This window comes from Ambystoma mexicanum, chromosome 8, assembly GCF_040938575.1.
Source record: "Ambystoma mexicanum isolate Mex_15411 chromosome 8, UKY_AmexF1_1, whole genome shotgun sequence".
Taxonomy (NCBI): domain Eukaryota; kingdom Metazoa; phylum Chordata; class Amphibia; order Caudata; family Ambystomatidae; genus Ambystoma; species Ambystoma mexicanum.
Genome location: NC_090929.1, coordinates 1,725,336,067 through 1,725,348,266, shown reverse-complemented (window position 1 = coordinate 1,725,348,266; position 12,200 = coordinate 1,725,336,067). Strand labels below are relative to the sequence as shown.

The window sequence follows — 12,200 nt, the reverse complement described above, 5'->3', positions numbered from 1 at the left end:
AATGTGCTGTTAAGGGGGCAGGGTAGGCTCGTAGGATGGAATGCGCTGTGAAGGGGGCATGGTCTGCTCGTAGTATGGAATGTGCTGTGAAGGGGGCAGGGTCTGCTCGTAGTATGGAATGTGCTGTGAGGGGACAGGGTCTGCTCGTACCATGGAATGTGCTGTGAAGGGGGCAGGGTCTGCTCATAGTATGGAATGTGCTGTGAAGGGGGCAGGGTCTGCTCATAGTATGGAATGTGCTGTGAAGGGGGCAGGGTCTGCTCGTACCATGGAATGTGCTGCGAAGGGGGCAGGGTCTGCTCGTACCATGGAATGTGCTGTGAAGGGGGCAGGGTCTGCTCGTAGTATGGAATGTGCTGTGAAGGGGGCAGGGTCTGCTTGTACCATGGAATGTGCTGTGAAGGGGGCAGGGTCTGCTCGTACCATGGAATGTGCTGTGAAAGGGGCAGGGTCTGCTCCTAGCATGGAATGCGCGGTTAAGGGGGCAGGGTCTGCTCGTAGCATGGAATGTGCGGTGAAGGGGGCCGGGGTCTGCTCATAGTATGGAATGTGCTGTGGGGGGGGGGGAAGGGTCGGCTTGTAGCATGGAATGTGCTGTGAAGGGGGCAGGGTCTGCTCGTAGTATAGAATGTGCTGTGAAAGGGGCAGGGTCTGCTCGTAGCATGGAATGCGCTGTGAAGGGGGTTGGGGTCTGCTCCTAGTATGGAATGTGCTGTGAAGGGGGCAGGGTCTGCTCGTAGCATGGAATGTGCTGTGAAGGGGGCAGGGTCTGCTCGTAGCATGGAATGTGCTGTGAAGGGGGCAGTGTCTGCTCGTAGCATGGAATGTGCTGTGAAGGGGGCAGGGTCTGCTCATACCATGGAATGTACTGTGAAGGGGGCCGGGACGGCTCGTAGTATGGAATCTGCTGTGAAGGGGGCAGGGTCTGCTCGTAGCATGGAATGTGCTGTGAAGGGGGCAGGGTCTGCTCGTAGCATGGAATGCGCTGTGAAGGGGGCAGGGTCTGCTCGTAGCATGGAATGTGCTGTGAAGGGGGCAGGGTCTGCTCGTAGCATGGAATGTGCTGTGAAGGGGGCAGGGTCTGCTCGTAGCATGGAATGCGCTGTGAAGGGGGCAGGGTCTGCTTCTAGCATGGAATGTGCTGTGAAGTCTGCTTGTAGCATGGAATGTGCTGTGAAGGGGCAGGGTCTGCTCGTACCATGGAATGTGCTGTGAAGGAGCAGGGTCTGCTCGTACCATGGAATGTGCTGTGAAGGGGCAGGGTCTGCTCGTACCATGGAATGTGCTGTGAAGGGGGCAGGGTCTGCTCGTAGTATGGAATGTGCTATGAAGGGGGCAGGGTCTGCTCGTACCATGGAATGTGCTGTGAAGGGGCAGGGTCTGCTCATAGTATGGAATGTGCTCTGAAGGGGGCAGGGTCTGCTCGTAGTATGGAATGTGCTGTTAAGGGGGCAGGGTCTGCTCGTAGGATGGAATGTGCTGTGAAGGGGGCAGGGTCTGCTCGTAGCATGGAATGTGCTGTGAAGGGGGCAAGGTCTGCTCGTACCATGGAATGTGCTGTGAAGGGGGCAGGGTCTGCTCATTGTATGGAATGTGCTGTGAAGGGGGCAAGGTCTACTCGTACCATGGAATGTGCTGTGAAGGGGGCAGGGTCTGCTCGTAGCATGGAATGTGCTGTGAAGGGGGCAGGGTCTGCTCGTAGCATGGAATGTGCTGTCAAGGGGCAGTGTCTGCTCGTACCATGGAATGTGCTGAGAAGGGGGCAGGGTCTGCTCATAGCATGGAGTGCGCTGTGAAGGAGCAGGGTCTGCTTGTACCATGGAATGTGCTGAGAAGGGGGCAGGGTCTGCTCGTAGTATGGAATGTGCTGTGAAGGGGGCAGGGTCTGCTCGTAGTATGGAATGTGCTGTGAAGGGGGCAGGGTCTGCTCGTAGTATGGAGTGCGCTGTGAAGGAGCAGGGTCTGCTCGTACCATGGAATGTGCTGAGAAGGGGGCAGGGTCTTCTCATAGTATAGAATGTGCTCTGAAGTGGGCAGGGTCTGCTCGTAGTATGGAATGTGCTGTTAAGGGGGCAGGGTCTGCTCGTAGGATGGAATGCACTTTGAAGGGGGCAGGGTCTGCTCGTAGGATGGAATGCGCTGTGAAGAGGGCATGGTCTGCTCGTAGTATGGAATGTGCTGTTAAGGGGGCAGGGTCTGCTCGTAGGATGGAATGCGCTTTGAAGGGGGCAGGGTCTGCTTGTACCATGGAATGTGCTGTGAAGGGGTCAGGTACTGCTCGTAGTATGGAATGTGCTGTTAAGGGGGCAGGGTCTGCTCGTAGAATGGAATGTGCTGCGAAGGGGGCAGCGTCTGCTCGTACCATGGAATGTGCTGTGAAGGGGCAGGGTCTGCTCGTAGTATGGAATGTGCTGTGAAGGGGGCAGGGTCTGCTTGTACCATGGAATGTGCTGTGAAGGGGGCAGGGTCTGCTCGTACCATGGAATGCGCGGTTAAGGGGGCATGGTCTGCTCGTAGTATGGAATGTGCTGTGAAGGGGGCATGGTCTGCTCGTAGTATGGAATGTGCTGTGAAGGGGGCATGGTCTGTTCGTAGTATGGAATGTGCTGTGAAGGGGGCAGGGTCTGCTCGTAGTATAGAATGTGCTGTGAGGGGGGGAAGGGTCGGCTTGTAGCATGGAATGTGCTGTGAAGGGGGCAGGGTCTGCTCGTAGCATGGAATGCGCTGTGAAGGGGCAGGGTCTGCTCGTACCATGGAATGTGCTGTGAAGGGGGCAGGGTCTGCTCATACCACGAAATGTGCTGTGAAGGGGGCAGGGTCTGCTCGTACCACGAAATGTGCTGTGAAGGAGGCAGGGTCTGCTCGTACCATGAAATGTGCTGTGAAGGGGGCAGGGTCTGCTCGTAGTATAGAATGTGCTGTGAAAGGGGCAGGGTCTGCTCGTAGCATGGAATGCGCTGTGAAGGGGGTTGGGGTCTGCTCCTAGTATGGAATGTGCTGTGAAGGGGGCAGGGTCTGCTCGTAGCATGGAATGTGCTGTGAAGGGGGCAGGGTCTGCTCGTACCATGAAATGTGCTGTGAAGGGGGCAGGGTCTGCTCGTAGTATAGAATGTGCTGTGAAAGGGGCAGGGTCTGCTCGTAGCATGGAATGCGCTGTGAAGGGGGTTGGGGTCTGCTCCTGGTATGGAATGTGCTGTGAAGGGGGCAGGGTCTGCTCGTAGCATGGAATGTGCTGTGAAGGGGGCAGTGTCTGCTCGTAGCATGGAATGTGCTGTGAAGGGGGCAGGGTCTGCTCATACCATGGAATGTACTGTGAAGGGGGCCGGGAAGGCTCGTACCATTGAATGTGCTGTGAAGGGGGCAGGGTCTGCTCGTAGCATGGAATGCGCTTTGAAGGGGGCAGGGTCTGCTCGTAGGATGGAATGCGCTGTGAAGGGGGCAGGGTCTGCTCATAGTATAGAATGTGCTCTGAAGGGGGCAGGGTCTGCTCGTAGGATGGAATGCGCTTTGAAGGGGGCAGGGTCTGCTCGTAGGATGGAATGCGCTGTGAAGGGGGCATGGTCTGCTCGTAGTATGGAATGTGCTGTTAAGGGGGCAGGGTCTGCTCGTAGGATGGAATGCGCTTTGAAGGGGGCAGGGTCTGCTCGTACCATGGAATGTGCTGTGAAGGGGTCAGGTACTGCTCGTAGTATGGAATGTGCTGTTAAGGGGGCAGGGTAGGCTCGTAGGATGGAATGCGCTTTGAAGGGGGCAGGGTCTGCTCGTAGGATGGAATGCGCTGTGAAGGGGGCATGGTCTGCTCGTAGTATGGAATGTGCTGTGAAGGGGGCAGGGTCTGCTCGTAGTATGGAATGTGCTGTGAGGGGACAGGGTCTGCTCGTACCATGGAATGTGCTGTGAAGGGGGCAGGGTCTGCTAATAGTATGGAATGTGCTGTGAAGGGGGCAGGGTCTGCTCGTACCATGGAATGTGCTGCCAAGGGGGCAGGGTCTGCTCGTACCATGGAATGTGCTGTGAAGGGGGCAGGGTCTGCTCGTAGTATGGAATGTGCTGTGAAGGGGGCAGGGTCTGCTTGTACCATGGAATGTGCTGTGAAGGGGGCAGGGTCTGCTCGTACCATGGAATGTGCTGTGAAAGGGGCAGGGTCTGCTCCTAGCATGGAATGCGCGGTTAAGGGGGCAGGGTCTGCTCGTAGCATGGAATGTGCGGTGAAGGGGGCCGGGGTCTGCTCATAGTATGGAATGTGCTGTGAAGGGGTCAGGTACTGCTCGTAGTATGGAATGTGCTGTGAAGGGGGGAAGGGTCGGCTTGTAGCATGGAATGTGCTGTGAAGGGGGCAGGGTCTGCTCGTAGTATAGAATGTGCTGTGAAAGGGGCAGGGTCTGCTCGTAGCATGGAATGCGCTGTGAAGGGGGTTGGGGTCTGCTCCTAGTATGGAATGTGCTGTGAAGGGGGCAGGGTCTGCTCGTAGCATGGAATGTGCTGTGAAGGGGGCAGTGTCTGCTCGTAGCATGGAATGTGCTGTGAAGGGGGCAGGGTCTGCTCATACCATGGAATGTACTGTGAAGGGGGCCGGGGCGGCTCGTAGCATGGAATCTGTTGTGAAGGGGGCAGGGTCTGCTCGTAGCATGGAATGTGCTGTGGAGGGGGCAGGGTCTGCTCGTAGCATGGAATGCGCTGTGAAGGGGGCAGGGTCTGCTCGTAGCATGGAATGTGCTGTGAAGGGGGCAGGGTCTGCTCGTAGCATGGAATGTGCTGTGAAGGGGGCAGGGTCTGCTCGTAGCATGGAATGCGCTGTGAAGGGGGCAGGGTCTGCTTCTAGCATGGAATGTGCTGTGAAGTCTGCTTGTAGCATGGAATGTGCTGTGAAGGGGCAGGGTCTGCTCGTACCATGGAATGTGCTGTGAAGGGGCAGGGTCTGCTCGTACCATGCAATGTGCTGTGAAGGGGCAGGGTCTGCTCGTACCATGGAATGTGCTGTGAAGGGGGCAGGGTATGCTCGTAGTATGGAATGTGCTATGAAGGGGGCAGGGTCTGCTCGTACCATGGAATGTGCTGTGAAGGGGCAGGGTCTGCTCATAGTATGGAATGTGCTGTGAAGGGGGCAGGGTCTGCTCATAGTATAGAATGCGCTGTTAAGGGGGCAGGGTCTGCTCGTAGCATGGAATGTGCTGTGAAGGGGGCAGGGTCTGCTCATAGCATGGAATGCGCTGTGAAGGGGGCAGGGTCTGCTCGTAGCATGGAATGTGCTGTGAAGCGGGCCGGGGTCTGCTCATAGCATGGAATGCGCTGTGAAGGGGGCAGGGTCTGCTCGGAGTATGGAATGTGCTGTGAAGCGGGCAGAGTCTGCTCTTAGCATGCAATGTGCTGTGAAGGGGTCTGGGTCTGCTCGTAGCATGGAATGTGCTGTGAAGGGGGCAGGTACTGCTCGTAGTATGGAATGTGCTGTGAAGGGGCAGGGTCTGCTCGTAGTATGGAATGTGCTGTGAAGGGGGTAGGGTATGCTCGTAGTATGAAATGTGCTGTGAAGGGCGCAGGGTCTGCTCGTAGCATGGAATGTGCTGTGAAGGGCGCAGGGTCTGCTCGTAGCATGGAATGTGCTTTGAAGGGGGCAGGGTCTGCTTGTAGTATGGAATGTGCTGTGAAGGGGGGCAGGGTCTGCTCGTAGCATGGAATGCGCTGTGAAGGGGGTCGGGGTCTGCTCGTAGCATGGAATGCGCTGTTAAGGGGGCCGGGTCTGCTTGTAGTATAGAATGTGCTGTGAAGGGGTCAGGTACTGCTCGTAGCATGGAATGTGCTTTGAAGGGGGCAGGGTCTGCTCGTAGTATGGAATGTGCTGTGAAGGGGGCAGGGTCTGCTCGTAGCATGGAATGTGCTGTGAAGGGGGCAGGGTCTGCTCGTAGCATGGAATGTGCTGTGAAGGGGTAGGGTCTGCTTTTAGTATAGAATGTGCTGGGAAGTCTGCTCGTAGTATGGAATGTGCTGTGAAGGGGGCAGGGGCTGCTCGTAGTATGGAATGTGCTGTGAAGGGGGCATGGTCTGCTCGTAGTATGGAATGTGCTGTGAAGGGGGCAGGGTCTGCTCATAGTGTGGAATTTGCTGTGATGGGGGGCAGGGTCTGCTCGTAGTATATAATGTGCTGTGAAGGTGTCAGGTACTGCTTGTAGTATGGAATGTGCTGTGAAGTCTGCTCGTAGCATGGAATGCGCTGTTAAGGGGGCCGGGTCTGCTCATAGTATGGAATGTGCTGTGACGGGGTCAGGTACTGCTCGTAGCATGGAATGCGCTTTGAAGGGGGCAGGGTCTGCTTGTAGTATGGAATGTGCTCTGAAGGGGGCAGGGTCAGCTTGTATCGAATGTGCTGTGAAGTCTGCTCGTAGTATGGAGTGTGCTGTTGGAATGTGCTGTGAATGGGGCAGGGGCTGCTCGTAGTATGGAATGTGCTGTGAAGGGGGGCCGGGTCTGCTCATAGTATAGAATGTGCTGTGAAGGGGGAAGGGTCTGCTCGTAGTATAGAATGCTGTGAAGGGGCAGGGTCTGCTCATAGTATAGAATGCGCTGTTAAGGGGGCAGGGTCTGCGCGTAGTATGGAATGTGCTGTGAAGGGGGCAGGGTCTGCTCGTAGTATAGAATGTGCTGTGAAGGGGCAGGGTCTACTCGTAGTATAGAATGTGCTGTGAAGGAGTGAGGTACTGCTCGTAGTATGGAATGTGCTGTGAAGGGGGCAGGGTCTGCTCATAGTATAGAATGCGCTGTTAAGGGGGCAGGGTCTGCTCGTAGCATGGAATGCGCTGTGAAGGGGGCAGGGTCTGCTCGTAGTATGGAATGTGCTGTGAAGGGGGCAGGGTCTGCTCGTAGTATAGAATGTGCTGTGAAGGGGTCAGGTACTGCCCGTAGTATGGAATGTGCTGTGAAGGGGTCAGGTACTGCTCGTAGTATGGAATGTGCTGTGAAGGGGGCAGGGTCTGCTCGTAGTATAGAATGTGCTGTGAAGGGGTCAGGTACTGCCCGTAGTATGGAATGTGCTGTGAAGGGGGTTGGAGTCTGCTCGTAGTATGGAATGTGCTGTGAAGGGGGCAGGGTCTGCTCGTAGTATGGAATGTGCTGTGAAGGGGGCAGGGTCTGCTCGTAGAATGGAATGTGCTGTGAAGGGGGCAGGGTCTGCTTTTAGTTTAGAATGTGCTGGGAAGTCTGCTCGTAGTATGGAATGTGCTGTGAAGGGGGCAGGGTCTGCTCGTAGTATGGAATGTGCTGTGAAGGGGGCAGGGTCTGCTCGTAGCATGGAATGTGCTGTGAAGGGGGCAGGGTCTGCTTTTAGTTTAGAATGTGCTGGGAAGTCTGCTCGTAGTATGGAATGTGCTGTGAAGGGGGCAGGGGCTACTCATAGTATGGAGTGCCTGTTGGAATGTGCTGTGAAGGGGGCAGGGGTTGCTCGTAGTATGGAATGTTCTGTGAATGGGCAGGGTCTGCTCGTAGTATAGAATGCGCTGTGAAGGGGGCATGGGGCTGCTCATAGTATGGAGTGTGCTGTTGGAATGTGCTGTGAAGGGGGCAGGGGTTGCTCGTAGTATGGAATGTTCTGTGAATGGGGCAGGGTCTGCTCGTAGTATAGAATGTGCTGTGAAGGGGTCAGGTACTGCTCGTAGCATGGAATGCGCTGTGAAGTGGCCAGGGTCTGCTCGTAGCATGGAATGCACTGTTAAGGGGGCAGGATAACGCATATTAGCGTTGTTTTGGTATTCGGATTTACTGTACTAGCCATTACCCTAGACAAGTCCTGCAACAGTTTTTCTTGGCAAAGTTCTTCTGGGTAAAATGTTCTCCACCCAGTACTTTATTTTGTCTTGTTGCAGTCATTCTGACTCCAGCTTGGTCTCTCACTTGGCTTGTCTGGCCTGTCCAGCTCCTCTTCTCCTCTTGTAGCTCTGCCAATGGCTTCAGTTTTCTGTCTGCTATAGTTGGGCTCTATTGGTAATCCTTTCAAGGTGTGCTCTTGTTGGTGTGATGTTTCCCCAGTAGTAAATTCCGAGGGGATAGGTTTCCTCCTAATAGTTCTGTCTCCTGCCCAAATGTCTGCGCTTAAGTGTCACTTAATCTCATGTGTTGTGCTTGTTGTAATAATTGGGTTTGGATCGCTCCCAGGGTGCTGTGGTCCAATCAGGCATCCTTGTCAGCATTCCAGCTTTGCCTCTCCGAATACGTTCATAGTTTTTTCCTGATGGTGCTGTAGGGTCTGTTATGCTCTAGTTTGTCCCCCATGTTGGGGACTTGTGCACCAGTTATGACGTTCTGCTCTGTGCAGGGAACCAAGGCCTACATACCTGTCATCCCCGATTTGCACTGCATGCTCGTCCAGCCTTCCCTGAGTATTCAGCGTTTCTAACATCTGAACATGGTGCTGGGTACTTTCCCTCCTTACTCTACTCTCCCTAGATGGCATGAGGGTGTTACCTAGAATAGGCAGCTGCTGTACCTTTGTTGGGGTGCTTGTGGTGAACTGGGGAGAATTTTGGGGGCTCCTCTGTACAGCACCTGAGGGGTTGCAACACTGTTGAGCAGGTTTTGGGGGGACAGTATGTATGGAAGTCTGTGTCTTGTCCATTTTGGAGGTGCACACATGATTGAAAGGATGTCAATGTCATGTGTTTGTATGTGTGCGGTTCCTTTGTCACACTGTGCCACTTGTTCAGTGTCAGTCCTAATGGTTATTTTTCCTGTTGCTGCTGCTTTTATGAAAGTGTGAGTCCCCTCTACCCCCCCCCCCTGTAGCCCGCTAAGCGCATGCATCATCAAAACAGGGAAGACGTGTCCTAAGAAAAAAAAACACTGGAAAAACCCAAGGCAAAAAACTAAATGGGAAGCAAAATAGACTGAGCAGACAGATGCAACTGTCTTTTACAAACAATTGATCATGTGACGCCCTTCGCTTAAAATCTCCCTTGCAATGTATGCTCATTTGCACATATGATGAAGGACTGAGGACATTATTTGTATGATGTTTGGCGCTGGAGAGTAGGTATTGTTACTGGATGTCATTTGTTGCGCCATTGCTGGCTAGTTCCCTTCAGTTCTTGCTGTAAGGAAACCAATCTATGGAAAGGATCATTATACCAGATGATGACTCTTCGTTTAGGTTATTTAGTTATGAAATTGTATTATCATGAATTGACCAGTAGTTGGGTAGTGTTGCAGTTTTATGTGCGTTGATGGAATGGTTTACTTTCGGAGTACAGAATTGTGCCACTGGGGGCAGCATCTGCTGGTGGGTCTTTCAGGAGGTGGCTGAATGCACATCTAACCAGCTGATGCCTGAGTGCAAGTGGGTCACTGTTCCCTACCTGAGAAGGGAACGCACAGGCATAAAGGAAGTCAGGAGCAGCTCTACAGCCTTCCTTCTTCCTCCAGTGAACATTGGGTGGGCGAGTTATCTGCCTCTGTCTGCGTCATACATTTACCACGCACCCCTGAATCTACAGGGCGGGCAGAGAAAGGAGCATATATAGCATTCTGATTGGCCAGCCTGGCACTTAATCCTGCCAAGCTTCTTCACAAACTGACCATTCGTTCCCTAGCCATCCTTCCTGAAAATGACTGACACAAGGACACATTCCGTTCATACTAGGGCATATGATGAAGAACCGTTAGGGCACTAGAGCGCAACCACTAGACATTGTGTATAACACCTGGCCATTTCTATCAACGTTCCTGCTAATCTGAGGAGGAGAGTGGGCAGGATGGCTTTAGGAAACAGGGATGCATGAATGTTAACAACTTATCCTGGTCATCCTTTAAAATTGACATTGTTATCTTAATATACCTTTATACGCCACCGAATCACCATTATAATAGTTTCTTAGCGCATAGGATTGCCCACGTAGAGGCAACTGTGCCTCACTAGAGGTATACAGACCTTAGGTTGCTGAAGGAAAGAAAATGAGCAAAGGGGAGACATGAGGATGGAAAAGCAGGAGACAGATGCTGCACCCAAAAGGAGGGAGCGAAGTGGCAGGGGTAGAATCATTTGTCATTGTAATTGGTTATTTATAACGCACTTAATACCCAGAGGTTTCTTAGCGCGTAGCCGGGGATCGAACGTGTGTTGCTCTGTGTCGTCTTGCTTCCAAGACAAGCGCGTTGCCCCTGAGCTCTCCTCCCAGCCTGAATGACATGAAGACATGTCTGTCCTATTAGGCGGACCATAGTTCTGCAAAAGAGGAGGGTGATGTACCCTTAAGTCTTGAGATGATTGGGTTGTGTTATGAAGGAAGATTTGGAGAATTGTATGTTGGTAAACAATGTAATGTTGGATGCTTGAGGAGCTCAAGAGCGGGCTTGGGCCTATTGGGCATGCTGGCAATCCTGGCACCTCTAAGAGTGGCCTAGTCAGGAATTAATGGTCTGTAAAGGGGAATGGTTCAGAAGGTAAGGGAACTGAGTGATCAAAACGAATACAGTCAAATTGAAAACGTCTGGTACCTTGATGTCAGAAAGGGTATCGTTAAGAGTTTATACTGTGTCTCGTCATGCTAAGCTTTATTTCAATTCACAATGAGACAGGGTGGTGCCTTTTATGCTGTAGTCTATCAGTTGTGTGTGAAGGTGTGTTTGAAAACCGTATTCTAAGGCTTCTGCTTACATTGGTGTAGAGCAGGAGTTTGCAACGTTTTGGTTTCCAGAGGTTTTGGACTACAACTACTATCGGCTCTAGCAAGCATAGTGAGTGGTGCGGGATCAGGAGAGTGATGGTCCCAGACCCCTGATCTAGAACATACTATTCCATTTGTAGACTTTTCCTGAGGCGTACAATACTAATAATATGATTGTCATTTTCTTCCAACAGATGGTAGGAATACCAAAAGAGAAGTTGGAGATTGTATGAAGTACGTTGAAAAAAACCTTCCGTTCAAACCTTCATCAAAAAGAGCCAATGTGAAGGTGGTTCCAACATTTATGAAGACTGACAAATCTAGAAGCCTTTTACTCTCTGAAAAGAATTGGTACCTCCGAGCAGAACAGTCCAGTAAATGTGAAAGTGGTTTTGTCAGCACACTCTCCGATTTACATAATAGAATCCCCAACATGGAGGAATCACAGATGCACAATGATTGCGAGAGTAATCTGTCAAATGCACCAGTGTATCTAGGTCATGAAACCACACAGAAGAGATGGGAACCGGATGCAACACCGGGACGCGAGAAAGGTTTGAGTCTGGACTTCACTTTTATGGAACATCAAAAAAGGCAAACTCACCTGCCCCTTGGTAACATTCATTATCAGTGTAAAGAATGCAACCAAAGTTTCAGCCAGAAGATGGAGCTGATTTCTCACCAGAAAACCCATTCCAGGCAGAGGCCGTATCAATGCACTGAATGTGACAAGAGCTTCAGCCATAAACACCACCTGATAGGACACCAGAGAACACACGTGGGTGGCAAGCCTTTCCAGTGTCCCAAATGCCACAAAATATTCAGTTGGAGGGAAAGTCTTTCAAGGCATTTTAAAACTCATACAGGTGAACGACCTCATCATTGCACTAAATGTAGCAAAAGCTTCACTCGGAGGGAGGGTCTGATCAGGCACCAGAGGACACACATGGCTAATAATTCCTTAATCAGACTCCCAACATCCTCTGCTCTATAAACATTCTATTGCATCTAGGCTGTCCCCTCCGTTCGCCACGGTTCTGGATAAATCAGCACTGCTCATTTGGGCTCAGAGGATTTTCCTTAACTATTTGCTGCCTAAAAAGATGTAATGTGATGGCACTTTACGGGCAAAATAAACCTTCTTGCCATTATAGAGCCAGGGTCTGAAGACAGTTGTTAATTAATAGAGCAGAACCCAAGAAGCTTGATGAGAGGTTTATTCAAGTTCTTTCATTGAATATTATTTACATTGAATGCAGCACTAACGACCAAGCAGGGAAAAGCTGATTCAAAAAGCAACCAACTTGTATCTGAGCAGCAAAGCACTGCTGACAGCGCTCACTGGCACTCAAGATTCACACCTTGCTTGTCCGTATCCCAAGTGACTCCTCAAACCTCCATGAGCATCTCCACTATGAGGCGACGCTGGACTACAGTGAGGAGTGGAGCTGTACACAACCTTCAAATGCCTGGCAGCCAGAGGCTAAACATCACCCCCTTTAGGTGATCATTATTATTGGGGTATTTATTGATTGCAGGTCTGCTTTCAGGAAG

General features: G+C 52.1%; 1 protein-coding gene across 1 annotated transcript in view; it reads left to right on the top strand.

Annotated features, from left to right (window-relative positions):
* The window catches only part of LOC138473367 (zinc finger protein 485-like), a 275,091-nt gene extending 263,292 nt beyond the window's left edge, over positions 1 to 11,799 (top strand). Inside the window, exon 8 of the mRNA XM_069612055.1 lies at positions 10,841 to 11,799. Coding sequence (XP_069468156.1) covers positions 10,841 to 11,640 — 800 coding nt within the window. The 3' untranslated portion in view covers positions 11,641 to 11,799. The remainder of the gene's footprint in view (positions 1 to 10,840) is intronic.
* The last annotated feature ends 401 nt before the right edge of the window (positions 11,800 to 12,200 follow it).